The sequence below is a fragment of the Paramormyrops kingsleyae genome, chromosome 1 (genome assembly GCF_048594095.1).
Source record: "Paramormyrops kingsleyae isolate MSU_618 chromosome 1, PKINGS_0.4, whole genome shotgun sequence".
Lineage (NCBI taxonomy): Eukaryota > Metazoa > Chordata > Actinopteri > Osteoglossiformes > Mormyridae > Paramormyrops > Paramormyrops kingsleyae.
This window is the reverse complement of record NC_132797.1, coordinates 59,543,518-59,565,005: the sequence shown is the minus strand read 5'-3', so window position 1 is coordinate 59,565,005 and position 21,488 is coordinate 59,543,518. Positions and strand designations below refer to the sequence as shown.

General features: G+C 44.8%; 1 protein-coding gene across 1 annotated transcript; it reads left to right on the top strand.

The window, feature by feature from the left end:
* The first annotated feature begins 18,189 nt into the window (after positions 1-18,189).
* Positions 18,190-21,395, top strand: LOC140581361 (uncharacterized). Its single transcript, XM_072704037.1, has 12 exons — positions 18,190-18,288; positions 18,416-18,476; positions 18,559-18,660; positions 18,748-19,022; positions 19,115-19,208; positions 19,955-20,022; positions 20,108-20,260; positions 20,346-20,483; positions 20,577-20,636; positions 20,791-20,919; positions 21,105-21,146; positions 21,315-21,395. Exons 1-12 carry the CDS (start codon positions 18,190-18,192, stop codon positions 21,393-21,395), a joined length of 1,302 nt encoding a protein of 433 aa, XP_072560138.1.
* Positions 21,396-21,488: the final 93 nt, after the last annotated feature.

The following is a 21,488-nucleotide window of genomic DNA, read 5'->3' as shown; positions in this document are numbered from 1 at the left end:
GTCCAACATCTTGACCCGCACTCGTCTTTCATCCCTCGTTCTCTCCCATTGACTTCAATGCATTTCAGTCAAAGTTTTCCCACTGGGCCAGCGTACATACTACAGCAACAAGACTCGGTATTCAACCTCAGGCCTCATCACCCAACGCCCCAAGTCCACCATCTTGACCCGCACTCGTCTTTCATCCCTCGTTCTCTCCCATTGACTTCAATAGATTTTAGTCAAAGTTTTCCTACTCGGCCAGGGTTTATGCCACAACAATAAGACTCGGTATTAAACCTCAGGCACCATCACCCAACACCTTAAGACCCCCATCCTGACCCGCACTCGTCCTTCATCCCTCGTTCTCTCACATTGACTTCAATGCATTTCTGTCAAAGTTTCATTATTTGGCCAATACTACTGCCACAGCAACAAGACTAAATAATTAAATCAATAAGTAAAAGCACCAGCTCTTCCAAGGTCAGCGGAATAGGCCCATCTCAAAATTTCTTCAGGAATTTTCGTTTCTAGTTTATTATGGGCCTATTCATGTAATGAAAGGCCCATATTGTTCTTCACCTAGTAAACTACATTTTGCCAATTTGCGCTGAGCCCGTGAAAGACACAGAGCTCACTTTGGTGCCAAATCGTAGGGCTTACTTAGCTGCACGGATTGACATATCGTTTGTCTCCGTACTGCTTACGGATTGCGTGCAATTGCCTCTCAAAGTCGAAAAAAAAACTTTATTATTATTATTATGGGCCTATTCATGTAATGAAAGGCCCATATTGTTCTTCACCTAGTAAACTACATTTTGCCAATTTGCGCTGAGCCCGTGAAAGCCACGGAGCTCACTTTGGTGCCAAATCGTAGGGCTTACTTAGCAGCACGGATTGACATATCGTTTGTCTCCGTACTGCTTACGGATTGCGTGTAATTCCCTCTCAAAGTCGAAAAAAAAACTTTATTATTATTTATTTATTATTCTTCCGTAGATTTTCGGCAATTAATGCGGGTCGTACCGTAACATGCAGCCAGGCAAGCTATATGTCAAAAGTGAGTCCTTGGTTGTGTGAGGTGTGCTATTACTTTTCTGCGCAGAATATGTTACCATGGCGACGTTATTCACGTTAAAACACACTAAAAATCCCATAGGAATGCATTAAATGCTAACTTTTACCTAGCATTAGCCATGTGAATAGTAGTAAGGCGCATCTTTTTTCATGGGAGTGAATGGCCCATTGGCTTCAATGCATTTCAGTCAAAGTTGTCCCACTCGGCCAGCGTTCATACCACAGCAACAAGACTCGGTATTCAACCTCAGGCCTCATCACCCAACACCCCAAGACCACCATCTTGACCCGCACTCGTCTTTCATCCCTCGTTCTCTCCCATTGACTTCAATGCATTTCAGTCAAAGTTGTCCCACTCGGCCAGCATTCATACCACAGCAACAAGACTCGGTATTCAACCTTAGGCCTCATCACCCAACGCCCCAAGTCCACCATCTTGACCCGCACTCGTCTTTCATCCCTCGTTCTCTCCCATTGACTTTAATACATTTCAGTCAAAGTTTTCCCACTCGGCCAGCGTTCATACCACAGCAATAAGACTCGGTATTCAACCACAGGCATCATCACACAACACCTTAAGACCACCATCCTGACCCGCACTTGTCTTTCATCCCTCTTTCTCTCCCATTGACTTCAATGCATTTCAGTCAAAGTTGTCCCACTCGGCCAGCGTTCATACCACAGCAACAAGACAAGGTATTCAACCTCAGGCCTCATCACCCAACACCACAAGTCCACCATCTTGACCCGCACTCGTCTTTCATCCCTCGTTCTCTCCCATTGACTTCAATGCATTTTAGTCAAAGTTTTCCCACTGGGCCAGTGTTCATGCCAGAGCAACAAGACTGGGAATTCAACCTTAGGCCTCATCACTCAACACCAGAAGTCGAACATCTTGACGCGCACTCGTCTTTCATCCCTCGTTCTCTCCCATTGACTTTAATGCTTTTCAACCAAAGTTTTGCCACTTAGCCAGTGTTAATGCCACAGCAACAAGACTTGGTATTCAACCTCAGGCCTCATCACCAAACGCCTAGCAACTGCCTAGCAACCACCTAGCAACACCTTAGCAACTACCTACAATTTCATAGCAACACCTTAGCAACCATCTAGCTATGCCAAGCAACCAGCTACTGAGCCCATAGCAACATCTTCTGACAACATAGCAACCACCTAGCAACACCTTAGCAACCACCTAGAATTGCATAGCAACACCATAGCAACCATCTAGCTATGCCTAGCAACCAGCTACTGAGACCATAGCAACGCCATCTGACATCATAGCAACCGACTTGCAGCACCTAGCAACCACCTAGCAACACCTTAGCAACCACCTATAATTGCATAGCAACACCATAGCAACCATCTAGCTATGCCTAGCAACCAGCTACTGAGACCTTAGCAACGCCTTCTGACATCATAGCAACCACCTTGCAGCACCTAGCAACCACCTAGCAACACCTTAGCAACCACCTATAATTGCATAGCAACACCATAGCAACCATCTAGCTATGCCTAGCAACCAGCTACTGAGACCATAGCAACACCTTCTGACATCATAGCAACCCGCTTGCAGCACCTAGCAACCACCTAGCAACACCTTAGCAACCACCTAGAATTGCATAGCAACACCATAGCAACCATCTAGTTTATTATTATTATTCTTCCGTGATTTTCGGCAATTAATGCGGGTCGTACCGTAGCGTGCAGCCAGGCAATCTATATGTCAAAAGTGAGTCCTTGGTTGTGTGAGGTGTGCTATTACTTTTCTGCGCAGAATATGTTACCATGGCGACGTTATTCACGTTAAAACACACTAAAAATCCCATAGGAATGCATTAAATGCTAACTTTTACCTAGCATTAGCCATGTGAATAGTAGTAAGGCGCATCTTTTTTCATGGGAGTGAATGGCCCATTGACTTCAATGCATTTCAGTCAAAGTTGTCCCACTCGGCCAGCGTTCATACCAGAGCAACAAGACTTGGTATTCAACCTTAGGCCTCATCACCCAACACCCCAAGTCCAACATCCTGACCCGCACTCGTCTTTCATCCCTCGTTCTCTCCCATTGGCTTCAATGCATTTCAGTCAAAGTTGTCCCACTCGGCCAGCGTTCATACCACAGCAACAAGACTCGGTAATCAACCTTAGGCCTCATCACCCAACGCCCCAAGTCCTCCATCTTGACCCGCACTCGTCTTTCATCCCTCGTTCTCTCCCATTGACTTCAATGCATTTCAGTCAAAGTTTTCCTATTCGGCCAGTGTTCATACCACAGCAACAAGACTAGGTAATCAACCTTAGGCCTCATCACCCAACGCCCCAAGTCCTCCATCTTGACCCGCACTCGTCTTTCATCCCTCGTTCTCTCCCATTGACTTCAATGCATTTCAGTCAAAGTTTTCCTATTCGGCCAGTGTTCATACCACAGCAACAAGACTAGGTATTTAACCTTAGGCCTCATCACCCCACACCCCAAGTCCAACATCTTGACCCGCACTCGTCTTTCATCCCTCGTTCTCTCCCATTGACTTCAATGCATTTCAGTCAAAGTTTTGCTATTCGGCCACCGTTCATGCCTCAGCAACAAGACTTAATATTCAACCTCAAGACTCATCACCCATCAACCAGCAACACCTTAGCAACCACCTAGCGATGCCTAGCAACACCATAGCAACCACCGAAAATTGCATAGCAACACCATAGCAACCACATAGCTATGCCTAGCAACCACCTAGCAACCAGCTACTGAGACCATAGCAACGCCTTCCGACACCATAGCAACCACCTAGCAACACCATAGCAACCACAGAAAATTGCATAGCAACACCATAGCAACCACCTAGCTATGCCTAGCAACCATCTAGCAACCAGCTACTGAGACCATAGCAACGCCTTCCGACACCATAGCAACCACCTAGCAACACCTTAGCAACCATCTACAATTACATAGCAACACCATAGCAACCACCTAGCTATGCCTAGCAACCACCTAGCAACCAGCTACTGAGACCATAGCAACGCCTTCTAACACCATAGCAACCACCTAGCAACACCATAGCAACCACCGATAACTGCATAGCAACACCATAGCAACCATCTAGCTATGCCTAGCAGCCAGCTACTAAGACCATAGCGACGCCTTCTGACATCATAGCAACCACCTTGCAGCAGCTAGCAACCACCTAGCAACACCATAGCAACCACCAATAAATGCATAGCAACACCATAGCAACCATCTAGCTATGCCTAGCAACCAGCTACTGAGACCATAGCAACGCCTTCTGACATCATCACAACCACCTTGCAGCAGCTAGCAACCACCTAGCAACACCATAGCAACCACCAAAAAATGCATAGCAACACCATAGCAACCATTTTGCTATGCCTAGCAACCAGCTACTCAGACCATAGCAACGCCTTCTGGCACCACAGCAAACACCTTGCAACAGCTAGCAACCACCTAGCAACACCATAGCAACCACCAAAAAATGCATAGCAACACCATAGCAACCATTTAGCTATGCCTAGCTCCCAGCTACTGAGACCATAGCAAGGCCTTCTGATGCCATAGCAAACACATTGCAGCACCTAGCAACCACCATGCAACACCATAGCAACCACGTAGCAACGCCTAGCAACCAGCTACCAACACCGTTGCAATGACTAATAACAACATTGCAACCACCTAGCAATGCCTAGCGGCACTACAGCAACCGCCTAGCAGCACCATAGCACCAAACTAGCAACATCATAGCAATCACCTAGCAGTGCAGAGACCAGCCACTTTATTAGTAGCACAGGCTCTTACACGGTCAGCAGAATAGGCCCATCTCAAAATTTCTTCAGGAATTTTCGTTTCTAGTTATTATTATTATTCTTCCGTGATTTTCGGCAATTAATGCGGGTCGTACCGTAGCGTGCAGCCAGGCAATCTATATATCAAAAGTGAGTCCTTGGTTGTGTGAGGTGTGCTATTACTTTTCTGCGCAGAATATGTTACCATGGCGACGTTATTCACGTTAAAACACACTTAAAATCCCATAGGAATGCATTGAATGCTAACTTTTACCTAGCATTAGCCTGACTAACCATGTGAATAGTAGTAAGGCGCATCTTTTTTCATGGGAGTGAATGGCCCATTGACTTCAATGCATTTCAGTCAAAGTTGTCCCACTCGGCCAGCGTTCATACCACAGCAACAAGACTCGGTATTCAACCTTAGGCCTCATCACCCAACACCCCAAGTCCAAAATCTTGACCCGCACTCGTCTTTCATCCCTCGTTCTCTCCCATTGACTTCAATGCATTTCAGTCAAAGTTGTCCCACTCGGCCAGCGTTCATACCACAGCAACAACACTAGGTATTCAACCTAAGGCCTCATCACCCAACACCCCAAGTCCACCATCTTGACCCGCACTCGTCTTTCTTCCCTCGTTCTCTCCCATTGGCTTCAATGCATTCCAGTCAAAGTTGTCCCACTCGGCCAGCGTTCATACCACAGCAATAACACTCGGTATTCAACTTCAGGCCTCATCACTCAACTCCTTAAGACCACCATCTTCACCCGCACTCTTCTTTCATCCCTCGTTCTCTCCCATTGACTTCAATGCATTTCAGTCAAAGTTTTCCCACTGGGCCAACGTTTATGCCACAGCAACAAGACTAGGTATTAAACCTTAGGCCTCATCACCCAACACCCCAAGTCCACCATCTTGACCCGCACTCGTCTTTCATCCCTCGTTCTCTCCCATTGACTTCAATGCATTTCAGTCAAAGTTGTCCCACTCGGCCAGCGTTCATGCCACAGCAACAAGACTCGGTACTCAACCTCAGGCCTCATCACCCAACACCCCAAGTCCAACATCTTGACCCGCACTCGTCTTTCATCCCTCGTTCTCTCCCATTGACTTCAATGCATTTCAGTCAAAGTTGTCCCACTCGGCCAGCGTTCATACCACAGCAACAAGACTTGGTATTCAACCTCAGGCCTCATCACCCAACACCCCAAGTCCAACATCTTGACCCGCACTCGTCTTTCATCCCTCGTTCTCTCCCATTGACTTCAATGCATTTCAGTCAAAGTTGTCCCACTCGGCCAGCGTTCATACCACAGCAACAAGACTTGGTATTCAACCTCAGGCCTCATCACCAAACACCTAGCAACTGCCTAGCAACCACCTAGCAACACCTTAGCAACTACCTAGAATTGCATAGCAACACCATAGCAACCATCTAGCTATGCCTAGCAACCAGCTACTGAGACCATAGCAACACCTTCTGACATCATAGCAACCCACTTGCAGCACCTAGCAACCACCTAGCAACTCCTTAGCAACCACCTAGAATTGCATAGCAACACCATAGCAACCATCTAGCTATGCCTAGCAACCAGCTACTGAGACCATAGCAACGCCTTCTGACATCATAGCAACCCACTTGCAGCACCTAGCAACCACCTAGCAACACCTTAGCAACCACCTAGAATTGCATAGCAACACCATAGCAACCATCTAGCTATGCCTAGCAACCAGCTACTGAGACCATAGCAACGCCTTCTGACATCATAGCAACCCACTTGCAGCACCTAGCAACCACCTAGCAACACCTTAGCAACCACCTAGAATTGCATAGCAACACCATAGCAACCATCTAGCTATGCCTAGCAACCAGCTACTGAGACCATAGCAACGCCTTCTGACATCATAGCAACCCACTTGCAGCACCTAGCAACCACCTAGCAACTCCTTAGCAACCACCTAGAATTGCATAGCAACACCATAGCAACCATCTAGCTATGCCTAGCAACCAGCTACTGAGACCATAGCAACGCCTTCTGACATCATAGCAACCCACTTGCAGCACCTAGCAACCACCTAGCAACACCTTAGCAACCACCTAGAATTGCATAGCAACACCATAGCAACCATCTAGCTATGCCTAGCAACCAGCTACTGAGACCATAGCAACGCCTTCTGACATCATAGCAACCCACTTGCAGCACCTAGCAACCACCATGCAACACCATAGCAACCATGTAGCAACGCCTAGCAACCAGCTACAAACAGCATTGCAATGCCTAATAACAACATTGCAATCACCTAGCAATGCCTAGCGGCACTACAGCAACCGCCTAGCAGCACCATAGCACCAAACTAGCAACATCATAGCAATCACCTAGCAGTGCACAGACCAGCCACTTTATTAGTAGCACAGGCTCTTCCTCGGTCAGCAGAATAGGCCCATCTCAAAATTTCTTCAGGAATTTTCGTTTCTAGTTATGGGCCTATTCATGTAATGAAAGGCCCATATTACTATTCACCTAGTAAATTACATTTTCCCAATTTGCGCTGAGCCCGTGAAAGGCACGGAGCTCACTTTGGTGCCAAATCGTAGGGCTTACTTAGCTGCACGGATTGACATATCGTTTGTCTCCGTACTGCTTACGGATTGCGTGCAATTGCCTCTCAAAGTCAAAAAAAAAACTTTATTATTATTTATTTATTATTATTATTATTCTTCCGTGATTTTCGGCAATTAATGCGGGTCGTACCGTAGCGTGCAGCCAGGCAATCTATATATCAAAAGTGAGTCCTTCATGGTGTGAGGTGTGCTATTACTTTTCTGCGCAGAATATGTTACCATGGCGACGTTATTCACGTTAAAACACACTTAAAATCCCATAGGAATGCACTGAATGCTAACTTTGACCTAGCATTAGCCATGTGAATAGTAGTAAGGCGCATCTTTTTTCATGGGAGTGAATGGCCCATTGACTTCAATGCATTTCAGTCAAAGTTGTCCCACTCGGCCAGCGTTCATACCAGAGCAACAAGACTCGGTATTCAACCTTAGGCCTCATCAACCAACACCGCAAGTCCAACATCTTGACCCGCACTCGTCTTTCATCCCTCGTTCTCTCCCATTGACTTCAATGCATTTCAGTCAAAGTTGTCCCACTCGGCCAGCGTTCATACCAGAGCAACAAGACTCGGTATTCAACCTCAGGCCTCATCACCCAACGCCCCAAGTCCACCATCTTGACCCGCACTCGTCTTTCATCCCTCGTTCTCTCCCATTGACTTCAATAGATTTTAGTCAAAGTTTTCCTACTCGGCCAGGGTTTATGCCACAACAATAAGACTCGGTATTAAACCTCAGGCACCATCACCCAACACCTTAAGACCCCCATCCTGACCCGCACTCGTCCTTCATCCCTCGTTCTCTCACATTGACTTCAATGCATTTCTGTCAAAGTTTCATTATTTGGCCAATACTACTGCCACAGCAACAAGACTAAATAATTAAATCAATAAGTAAAAGCACCGGCTCTTCCAAGGTCAGCGGAATAGGCCCATCTCAAAATTTCTTCAGGAATTTTCGTTTCTAGTTATTATTATTATTCTTCCGTAGATTTTCGGCAATTAATGCGGGTCGTACCGTAGCGTGCAGCCAGGCAATCTATATATCAAAAGTGAGTCCTTGGTTGTGTGAGGTGTGCTATTACTTTTCTGCGCAGAATATGTTACCATGGCGACGTTATTCACGTTAAAACACGCTAAAAATCCCATAGGAATGCATTAAATGCTAACTTTTACCTAGCATTAGCCATGTGAATAGTAGTAAGGCGCGTCTTTTTTCATGGGAGTGAATGGCCCATTGGCTTCAATGCATTTCAGTCAAAGTTGTCCCACTCGGCCAGCGTTCATACCAGAGCAACAAGACTTGGTATTCAACCTTAGGCCTCATCACCCAACACCCCAAGTCCAACATCTTGACCCGCACTCGTCTTTCATCCCTCTTTCTCTCCCATTGACTTCAATGCATTTCAGTCAAAGTTTTCCCACTGGGCCAGCGTACATACTACAGCAACAAGACTCGGTATTCAACCTCAGGCCTCATCACCCAACGCCCCAAGTCCACCATCTTGACCCGCACTCGTCTTTCATCCCTCGTTCTCTCCCATTGACTTCAATAGATTTTACTCAAAGTTTTCCTACTCGGCCAGGGTTTATGCCACAACAATAAGACTCGGTATTAAACCTCAGGCACCATCACCCAACACCTTAAGACCCCCATCCTGACCCGCACTCGTCTTTCATCCCTCGTTCTCTCCCATTGACTTCAATGCATTTCAGTCAAAGTTTTCCTACTGGCCCAGCGTTCATACCACAGCAACAAGACTCGGTATTCAACCTTAGGCCTCATCACCCAACACCCCAAGTCCACCATCTTGACCCGCACTCGTCTTTCATCCCTCGTTCTCTCCCATTGACTTCAATGCATTTCAGTCAATGTTGTCCCACTGGGCCAGCGTTCATACCACAGCAACAAGACTTGGAATTCAACCTTAGGCCTCATCACACAACACCTTAAGACCACCATCCTGACCCGTACTCGTCTTTCATCCCTCGTTCTCTCCTATTGACATCAATGCATTTCTGTCAAAGTTTCCCTATTTGTCCACTGCTCCTCTCACTTCTACAAGACTAATTATGGGCCTATTCATGTAATGAAAGGCCCATATTGTTCTTCACCTAGTAAACTACATTTTGCCAATTTGCGCTGAGCCCGTGAAAGGCACGGAGCTCACTTTGGTGCCAAATCGTAGGGCCTGCTTAGCTGGACGGATTGACATATCTTTTGTCTCTGTACTCCTTACGGATTGCGTGCAATCGCCTCTCAAACACGAAAAAAAAACTTTATTATTATTATTCTTCCGTGATTTTCGGCAATTAATGCGGGTCGTACCGTAGCATGCAGCCAGGTAATCTATATATCAAAAGTGAGTCCTTCATGGTGTGAGGTGTGCTATTACTTTTCTGCGCAGAATATGTTACCATGGTGACGTTATTCATGTTAAAACACACTAAAAATCCCATAGGAATGCATTGAATGCTAACTTTTACCTAGCATTAGCCTATACCTAACTAACCATGTCAATAGTAGTAAGGATCGTCTTATTTCATGGCAGTGAATGGCCCATTGACTTCAATGCATTTCAGTCAAAGTTGTCCCACTCGGCCAGCGTTCATACCACAGCAACAAGACTCGGTATTCAACCTTAGGCCTCATCACCCAACACCCCAAGTCCAACATCTTGACCCGCACTCATTTTTCATCCCTCGTTCTCTCCCATTGACTTCAATGCATTTCAGTCAAAGTTTTCCTACTCGGCCAGCGTTCATACCACAGCAACAAGACTCGATATTCAACCTTAGGCCTCATCACCCAACAACCCAAGACCACCATCCTGACCCGCACTCGTCTTTCATCCCTCGTTCTCTCCCATTGACTTCAATGCATTTCAGTCTAAGTTGTCCCACTCGGACAGCGTTCATACCACAGCAACAACACTCGGTATTCAACCTTAGGCCTCATCACCCAACACCCCAAGTCCAACATCTTGCCCCGCACTCGTCTTTCATCCCTCGTTCTCTCCCATTGACTTCAATGCATTTCAGTCAAAGTTGTCCCACTCGGCCAGCGTTCATACCACAGCAACAAGACTCAGTATTCAATCTTAGGCCTCATCACCCAACACCCCAAGTGTACCATCTTGACCCGCACTCGCCTTTCATCCCTCGTTCTCTCCCATTGACTTCAATGTATTTCAATCAAAGTTTTGCCACTTGGCCAGTGTTAATGCCACAGCAACAAGACTTGGTATTACACCTCAGACCTCACCATCAAACACATAGCAACTGCCTAGCAACCACCTAGCAACACCTTAGCAACCATCTAGCTATGCCTAGCAACCAGCTACTGAGCCCATAGCAACACCTTCTGACAACATAGCAACCACCTAGCAACACCTTAGCAACCACCTAGAATTGCATAGCAACACCATAGCAACCATCTAGCTATGCCTAGCAACCAGCTACTGAGACCATAGCAACTCCATCTGACATCATAGCAACCCACTTGCAGCACCTAGCAACCACCTAGCAACACCTTAGCAACCACCAATAATTCCATAGCAACACCATAGCAACCATCTAGCTATGCCTGGCAACCAGCTACTGAGCCCATAGCAACACCTTCTGACAACATAGCAACCACCTAGCAACACCTTAGCAACCACCTATAATTCCATAGCAACACCATAGCAACCATCTAGGTATGCCTAGCAACCAGCTACTTAGACCTTAGCAACACCTTCTGAGGCCATAGCAACCACCTTTCAGCAGCTAGTAACCACCTAGCAACACCATAGCAACCACCAAAAAATGCATAGCAACACCATACCAACCATTTAGCTATGCCTAGCAACCAGCTGCTGAGACCATAGCAAGGCCTTCTGATGCCATTGCAAACACCTTGCAGCACCTAGCAACCACCATGCAACACCATAGCAACCATATAGCAACGCCTAGCAACCAGCTACCAACACCCTTGCAATGCCTAATAACAACATTGCAACCACCTAGCAATGCCTAGCGGCACTACAGCAACCGCCTGGCAGCACCATAGCACCAAACTAGCAACATCATAGCAATCACCTAGCAGTGCACAGACCAGCCACTTTATTAGTAGCACAGGCTCTTCCTCGGTCAGCAGAATAGGCCCATCTCAAAATTTCTTCAGGAATTTTCGTTTCTAGTTTATTATTATTATTATTCTTCCGTGATTTTCGGCAATTAATGCGGGTCGTACCGTAGCGTGCAGCCAGGCAATCTATGTATCAAAAGTGAGTCCTTGGTTGTGTGAGGTGTGCTATTACTTTTCTGCGCAGAATATGTTACCATGGCGACGTTATTCACGTTAAAACACACTTAAAAACCCATAGGAATGCATTGAATGCTAACTTTTACCTAGCATTAGCCTGACTAACCATGTGAATAGTAGTAAGGCGCATCTTTTTTCATGGGAGTGAATGGCCCATTGACTTCAATGCATTTCAGTCAAAGTTGTCCCACTCGGCCAGCGTTCATACCACAGCAACAAGACTCGGTATTCAACCTTAGGCCTCATCACCCAACACCCCAAGTCCAACATCTTGACCCGCACTCGTCTTTCATCCCTCGTTCTCTCCCATTGACTTCAATGCATTTCAGTCAAAGTTTTCCCACTCGGCCAGCGTTCATACCACAGCAACAAGACTCGATATTCAACCTTAGGCCTCATCACCCAACACCCCAAGTCCAACATCTTGACCCACACTCGTCTTTCATCCCTCGTTCTCTCCCATTGACTTCAATGCATTTCAGTAAAAGTTTTCCCACTGGGCCAGCGTTCATAACACAGCAACAAGACTCGGTATTCAACCTTAGGCCTCATCACCCAACACCCCAAGTCCACCATCTTGACCCGCACTCATCTTTCATCCCTCGTTCTCTCCCATTGACTTCAATGTATTTCAGTCAAAGTTGTCCCACTCGGCCAGCATTCATACCACAGCAACAAGACTCGGTATTCAACCTCAGGCCTCATCACCCAACACCCCAAGTCCAACATCTTGACCCACACTCGTCTTTCATCCCTCGTTCTCTCCCATTGACTTCAATGCATTTCAGTCAAAGTTGTCCCACTCGGCCAGCGTTCATACCACAGCAACAAGACTTGGTATTCAACCTCAGGCCTCATCACCAAACACCTAGCAACTGCCTAGCAACCACCTAGCAACACCTTAGCAACTACCTAGAATTGCATAGCAACACCATAGCAACCATCTAGCTATGCCTAGCAACCAGCTACTGAGACCATAGCAACGCCTTCTGACATCATAGCAACCCACTTGCAGCACCTAGCAACCACCTAGCAACACCTTAGCAACCACCTAGAATTGCATAGCAACACCATAGCAACCATCTAGCTATGCCTAGCAACCAGCTACTGAGACCATAGCAACGCCTTCTGACATCATAGCAACCCACTTGCAGCACCTAGCAACCACCTAGCAACTCCTTAGCAACCACCTATAATTGCATAGCAACACCATAGCAACCATCTAGCTATGCCTAGCAACCAGCTACTGAGACCATAGCAACGCCTTCTGACATCATAGCAACCCACTTGCAGCACCTAGCAACCACCTAGCAACACCTTAGCAACCACCTAGAATTGCATAGCAACACCATAGCAACCATCTAGCTATGCCTAGCAACCAGCTACTGAGACCATAGCAACGCCTTCTGACATCATAGCAACCCGCTTGCAGCACCTAGCAACCACCTAGCAACACCTTAGCAACCACCTAGAATTGCATAGCAACACCATAGCAACCATCTAGCTATGCCTAGCAACCAGCAACTGAGACCATAGCAAGGCCTTCTGACATCATAGCAACCCGCTTGCAGCACCTAGCAACCACCTAGCAACACCTTAGCAACCACCTAGAATTGCATAGCAACACCATAGCAACCATCTAGCTATGCCTAGCAACCAGCTACTGAGACCATAGCAACGCCTTCTGACATCATAGCAACCAGCTTCCAGCACCTAGCAACCACCTAGCAACACCATAGCAACCACCTAGAATTGCATAGCAGCACCATAGCAACCATCTAGCTATGCCTAGCAACCAGCTACTGAGACCATAGCAATGCCTTATGACACCATAGCAACCACCTTGCAACAGCTAGCAACCACCTAGCAACATCATAGCAACCACCAAAATATGCATAGCAACACCATAGCAACCATTTTGCTATGCCTAGCAACCAGCTACTGAGACCATAGCCACGCCTTTTGACACCATAGCAACCACCTTGCAGCAGCTAGCAACCCCCTAGCAACACCATAGCAACCACCAAACAATGCCTTGCAACACCATAGCAACCATTTAGCTATGCCTAGCAACCACCTAGCAACCACCTACTTAGACCATAGCAACGCCTTCAGGCATCATCACAACCACCTTGCAGCACCTAGCAACCACCATGCAACACTGTAGCAACCACCTATAATTGCATAGCAACACCATAGCATCTACGTAGCAACGCCTAGCAACCACCTACTGAGACCGTAGCAATGCCTTCTGACATCATAGCAACCACCTTGCAGCACCTAGCAATCACCTAGCAACACGTCAGCAACCACCTACAGTTGCATAGCAACCATCTTGCTATGCCTAGCAACCACCTACTTGGACCATAGCAACGCCTTCTGACACCATAACAGCCACCTTGCAGCACTTAGCAACCTCCTAGCAATACCATAGCAACCACCTAGAAATAGCAACACCATAGCAACCACCTAGCAGCACCTAGTAACCACCTAGCAAGACTTATCGACACCCTAGCTACTGCCTAGCAATGCTTAGCAACCACCTATCAACCTATCCACTAGCTACCTATGCCTATCCATCGTCTGACACACACACATCCCCCACTAACAAACACCCACCTACATACCCACAAACACCCACATAGACAAATCCCAAGTAGCACTCAGACACACGCTCCCCTAACCCACAATCTCCCACCCACCCACACACCGCCCCAACCCAACACATTCTGCACTAATACATACTGTACCTGTTCATCAGTTACACTTCTCTTTCAGCCTCCCACCACACGCACAGAACTGAGAAAATTCAGCTCATATAATATATTGCAAAATATATTAAATTTAGACTCCTTGCCTTCCCTGATTGTGTTTAAAAATCTCTTAAACTCTGAGCTTAAACAACAGTGTCATTGTTCAATATAACTTAATTTTATTATATGTATAGCTTTAGTATTTCTATGCTTTTCAGTTTGTGTTCATATTAATCATCTCTGTATGTATGTTCATACATGAAACTTTTGTCTTACTTTTCTTATTTTCTGCCATCTTAGCTAGAACTTCCTGGAAGACGAGATATTGTATCTCAATGGAACCTTCCTAGTTAAACAAAGGATAGATAAATAAAAAATACAATTAGAAGACAGTAATGGTAACAGAAGCACACAGATTTCAACATACGGGACATGCATTTCTAGGGTGAATGAATATTTTAAGATTTAACACTTAATACTAGGGTACACACAATAAACCCATTTTATTGAATTAAGTTATCTCTGACAAAGGCGTATGACACTACTGTTAAAATATATATAACCATAAAGATTAAAAACTATAAATGATAGCGTTGTCGTTCGGATTTATGACAGGCGTACAAAAGCCGGAAGTTGATTGACAAATGTTATGCCGAAAAAGGCATCCCTGCCGTAGAATGCATGCCTGTCTCTAAATGACCGATTGGTCGCTGTTCTGACACGAGTTGAGCTACTTTGTCAAAACCCTTAAAAGCTCAATTCGTCAGAACACCAGTATGCATTATAAGGCAGGGATGCGTTTTTCGGCATAATACCTGTATACACGAAGCCTGAAGACGTGCGTGCCTAAATGCTTTATAGTTAGAAATAATTTGGTTGCATTGTTCAATCATTTGCACAATAGTAAAAAAAAAAAATCGTCACAAACCCATGTTAAAAACCTGATAAAATCGTGATTTAAATATAAACCCATTGTGATATAATATTTTCCTCCATATCGCCCACCCCTAATGCGCGCCCACATTGAGTCATATGTGACCCGTTTAGACTAGGTCCAGACTTCGAGAATCGCTTGCATGCATACAAGGTGGTTGTTATGCCGTTGCTATGTGCCACTACTCACATATGATTGGATGTTGGATGAAAAGAATTGTCCAATACGAATGATTTATTCATACCATATATAACTTCCCAGATCTTTCTGGAAGTTGCAGGTGGTTTTGGCGGTTGGTTGAGACAAAAGCTACTGGATTTCATATTGCATTGCTACGAGTTTCCTGACTATCTAAACGTCACACGTCGAGCTGGTAAGCATCTGCTTTTTTATTTAACCTTTTCAACTGTAGTTTGCGGCTGCACGGTGGCGCAGTGTTTATCGGAGAAGGATCTCGGTTCGATCCTTCGGTTGGCCTTTCTGTGTGGACCTTGCGTGCTCTCCCCGTGTTCGCGTGGGGTTCCGCTTTCCCCCTAAAGCATGTCCCTTAAACAGCTTTTAGCTGTAGTTTTGTTCGGCTATAACGTGCAGCTTCGCCTACAAGGCGCCTGGCGTGCCAGTGATTATTAATAGTCATGCATCTGGTCAGGTAAAGTTAGATTACTACACGTAAAATATAATAATCTATGCCACAAGGTTGTCTGCTGGGGTGTGGCAGGAGTAAATGGTGTCCTGTAGTTCTGTTCTGGCCGTACAACAACCCTAGATATAACGAACTTTAGATACAACGGACTGCTTTGCCAAGTCCCTTGAAGTCCGTTATAACTGGATTTTACTGTACTCGCGACTGATTTCTCCTCATGAAAACCATAATATTGTATGTACACATCAAATTATTATATATCTGAGTAGCCCAGAAACTCCTGAAAACAAAACCATAAATCATATGTTGCTAACTTATGTCCATACAATATAATACGCCTAAATCTAATGGAATACAAAAATAGCTCAAAGTACCTTAGGTTTGATAAGGGTAATTCACATAGTATGTGAAATGCAGTGTGTGATTTTGGACACAGACATGTTATTTCGTTTTATTACACGGCTCTCTGGAATGCTTGATTCTGATTGGTCAGTTGAGACATTTGCAGGTTCGTTCAAATAATAACCGCTCCAAAGTAATAACGCATAGCCGGTACTACTTGTATGTTTAAAATCCCTCCGGGCCAACAAAGATTACCGTTTAAAAATGTTAATTTAAAACAAATATGCCAATAAAATGTTTCAAATTCATATTCATGTCCAGTTTTTTTCCTTATGTGGTATGTCCGCTTCGCGTCGGGTCCTGATCACACTGTCGGGGCTTATTTCTGCGATAACTACCGGCTGCCTGTATATTATCCCTTACGTGTATGAGTGGGTGTTGTGCAGATGAACTGAAATGAAATGAGATGCGAAATGTGCAAAAAAAAGACTTACTACATCAGTACATTGAACGTGTATTCTATGTATGAAGTTCTTTGTATTGAATGTCATTTTCTTACAAGAAACTTGTATTGCTAAATGTCTTTTAAAAAATCCTTCTTGATTTGCATTTCTGTATTGAAGTTTATTGAATGTTCCTGCAGTTTTGTACAATTGCATTGCTTAATGAATGAATGAAATACTCTAAGCATTCTTACATTTGGCAGGTAACTAAGTCAGTATTTAATAGCTCTATGTGCTGTGAGGGTATTGTCATGCTGTGGTTGGCATCACTGTATAACTGACAGAGTTTGTGACTGCTTTGCTGGTCTTTCAGTGTCATTCCATAATTAATAATAATCGAGTATGTTAGCAGAGTATGTTGTGATATATATTTCATATAAAAAATCTACACACTGCTCTACAAACTTATAATACTCTGGTTCCATAATTATGCACATCCTTAAACTACTACTGTGTCAACACCTTTTAATTTAATTACATGAATTCTTTAAATTATATTTCTCATTTGCCTAAGTGTTACTTTCAAGACGTGTCAGTTTCAATAGTGCAGTGGTTATTAGAGTTCAGGCTTCAGAGAGGCTGCCACAGCAACACAAAAAAAAACGTACGCTGCATCGTGGCTTGCTATACATATGGTTTGACCTTTCGCCTTGTGTTGAGATGGTTTCCTAAATAAACTCACGTGTCGAGAAGAGAAATTCAGGGCACTATGGATAAAACTAGCAGTTCACAATAATAGCTTTTGTGTTTGATCAACTATGTCGAACAGGCTATATGAAACTACAATGTAGGCTGTTTCATTGCACTCGGGTTTCTTGCTAAAACAGTTTTTCCTCTTAAGTAATGTTCTACAGTACAAATAATACCAATCTATTCTGCTTCTCTTTACAGTTCCTCATTCTGTGAGAGCTGCTGTGCTTTGGCATCACCACAGATCATCAAGTACATTGCAGTCAGCACATTACCACAAAAAAGAGAAAAAAAACCTTGACACACATCCATTAATAACTGTCATTTTAAATACCCACACACATCCACACCTCCCGTGCCCACACACACACACACACACACACACACTACCTACAAAAAACATATACATATTTCTAGAAGTTGTTCCATAACTGCATCTTTTACATTTTTCTGCTTGTCTGCTCTCCATCCACTTTGGGTGGAGATAAGCTTGTTCTTGCCAGTTTTCGTGTATTTCACAGGTTTACACCAGAGAGGATGCCGCGTAAAGGGAGTCGTTCAGAAGCTGCCAAGAAGAGATGGAGGAAGCTGGACCTGGCAGATCCTCCGATTTGCCCATATGACGTCACCAAGGAGGTATCTAACCTACAAATCAGAAAAGTCTTCTTCTGTTCTCATGACAGTGGCTGCTAGTAATTTTACTTTGTTACAGTGTCATGATGCCATTGTACTTATCAAAAACTTTGATGAAAACCTGTTATAGGTGTCACGTTCCACGGCCTTTCAAGAGGAACCCCAGCAGATGGCAACATACCTCTCTTCACGTATGTAGTGCTTGTGTGTTCATTTCGTTGACTGCTCCAAGAATTGAAAGTTTTATCTTGGTTTCTGTGTGTCTCTAAATAGGCCGTGGGACTGGCTTTCGTCATCGGGTGAGGCGGTGGCCACTATCTCGTGTGACTGGACGGAGCCACAAGTTGGTTATTCCAGCCGAGGACCCGGAGAAGAAGCTAATTCTGTTTTGTTCTTTACATACATTTTGCTCTTCACGATTAACTGGTCATTTTCAATCATGTATTGTGCTTTTCCTTTTGCAGTTGGCTCTGTTGGTTGGTGACTCCCATTTGCGAGCGATCGTAGATGGGTTTGTCACCATGCCACAGGGCCGACTCTCCTTCGGGTTGATGTCGACTCCAGGGGCGAGCGCGGCTGAGTTGAGGCGTGAGGTGCTGCATGCAGTTCTTCCTCGGACACCCGAGGTAGTCTGCGTGTTGGCACCCAGCAACAACTTGACCGCCAGCAGGACCATCACCGAGGCTGGAGCTGACTTTAGGAGGCTGCTCACCACTCTCTGCAACCGCTGGCCTAATGTAAGTCTTTATTTTTTCAATGCATTTGTTCATTGAGATCTTGCGAATTAAATATTGTTTAAATGATTGTTATTCTTTTTAAATAAATACAGGTGGTGGTTCTGGATTTCCCTACACGTCTCACCGTGGATGAAGCAGTGCAACGTCTCCTGCGCCAGGAGTACCATCGTGTGGCCGCTCAGGAGGGTATGTACAAAACACTGCTCTTTTTCAGAAGACTATTTAACAAAAATACAAAATTGCTTTAAAAGTTTAAAAAGACAGCTATTACCATTATTTGGGGAGCTGTTTTGTTACTGTCAATGAAATATCAATGTTACACCCACATCCCAAACCACCTTGCGGATGAGGGCTAACAAGCCGCACCTGCGTGGGATCCCTTAAACAGGATTGTCTCCCCACACACGGGGCGAGGTATTGTTGTGTCCCGCTCGGCACATGCCGAGCGGCTCTCTCTGTTCTCTTCCCACAGCTCGAGTTCTGTTCCTACAAGCCACGCCTGTCGGTGCCACTTGTTGACCTCTGCGTCCCTTTGTCCTGTTTCCGTTCCTGCCCTCCAGTCCTCACGGACCCCTCGCCTTTGCCAAAGCCTTATTTGCAGCCAAAACCACTGCGCCCCCAGCCCTACCTAAGTTCACCTGTTTCATTCCTCAGTTTACCTGTGTTAATAGACCCCCTCACTCGGGGAAAAGTGACTCTTTTGCCACACGGGTGTTTCTGTCATAACGATCAACATGTTTTTGCAGTCTAAAATTTCCTTGGTTGAGCATAGACATTTGTCCTTCAGCACAAAGTAAATTGTAATTAATTTCATCTCAAATTAAATTAATATTTTCTTCTCTTGCTACACATTTCTACTTTATCTGTGCAGTATTACAAAATTCTAGGCTGGCTAGAAATAAGATTCATGGTTGAACTGCTTTTTCTTCTAGGTATTCGGTACCTATCCGTTGCTGAACACTTCCCGCTGAGTCGCCTGGAGCTGTGGTGCAAAGATGGTGTACGTAAAACATGTTGCTGTAAAAATGCTAATGAAGATTTACTGTCAATCTCTACATTTGTTTACGTGTGACTATGTCTGGCAGGTGCACCTAAGTGACAATGTAGGGATGGAGATCCTTACATGGTTGCTCTGGGATGCTGCCTCTTTGCAACTACAGGCAGCTACTCCAGATGCACCGGCCTCTCCGAAGACTTCACCACCAGTGGAGAGACCAGTGCCTCCCAATTTGGTTGTGGTAATGATGGTCCATTACATGCATTGCAGCTTATATGCAAACACATTGCAGTCTATGGAGCCTAAACAAACTCTTTGAATTGCAGGCGGCTCCTTCTAAGGCACCAGCTACCCCGAAGACTTCACCACCAGTGGTCAGACGAGTCTCCCCCAAGTTGGTTGTGGTTGGCGAGGTGACTGTGCCACGTGCTTCCAACCCGTTCGACTGGACGCTTGTTCAGCAGGTAATGGATGCATGCTGTAACTTGGTGGCCTATATTTTACGGGATGTTTGATCAGTACTTCTCCAACAAAACTTTGTTTTTTAATCATAATAGAAGAGGCAGCGCGTGCAGGGTGAACGCACTCAGGAGAGTAGGAGGATGGCTGGCCAGCAGGTGTGTTTTCTCTTAACATTACATATGACAAATTAAAATGTATATATATATATATATATATATATATATATATATATATATATATATATATATATATATATATATATATATATTTTTTTTTTTTTTCTCATCTCTGTGAAATTTTACTTCACAGGGAAACTTGTTGCAGTGTTCCATCCCCCTAAATCCGGTGTGGTTCAGCCCTGCAGTTCAGGAGAAGATGGACCGCTTTGTTCCAGCATGTGGCACTTTGGAATCCACAGGTGGTACGAAGGGCAGGAAGGTAATTTGGATTAAATTTATTTATGTTTGTGTAACAGTCACAAGATATTTGCAGGTTGCTTACACAACAGCATTTAAACAATGCTAATCCTGCTGGTTTTTAGTGCAAAAAACACTACAACAAATGGTATAAGAAAATGTTTCTTTTTCTTTGTGATTTATTACACATCTACCATGGAACATCAGCGGAGACGTGCTGCTTCCAAGAAGAGATTGGAAGAGGAGAAGGTGTGTCATAGTTTTTAAAATGTCAAATGTTTCGTAAGTACAAACATTGCTAATGGATCAATGGTAATGCTGTCTTAAGAACTTAATCATAGGGGCAACACACAGCTCACTTCTCTGAATGTTCTTCTTTGGTGGCAACAATCTTTGTTATGCTTTGTCATTTCTTAGACCTCTACGGTGGACCATCGGCGGAGACCTGCTGCATCCAAGAAGACACTGGAGGAGGAGCAGGTGTGTCATAGTTTTTAAAATGTCAAATGTTTCGTAAGTACAAACATTGCTAATGGATCAATGGTAATGCTGTCTTAAGAACTTAATCATAGGGGCAACACACAGCTCACT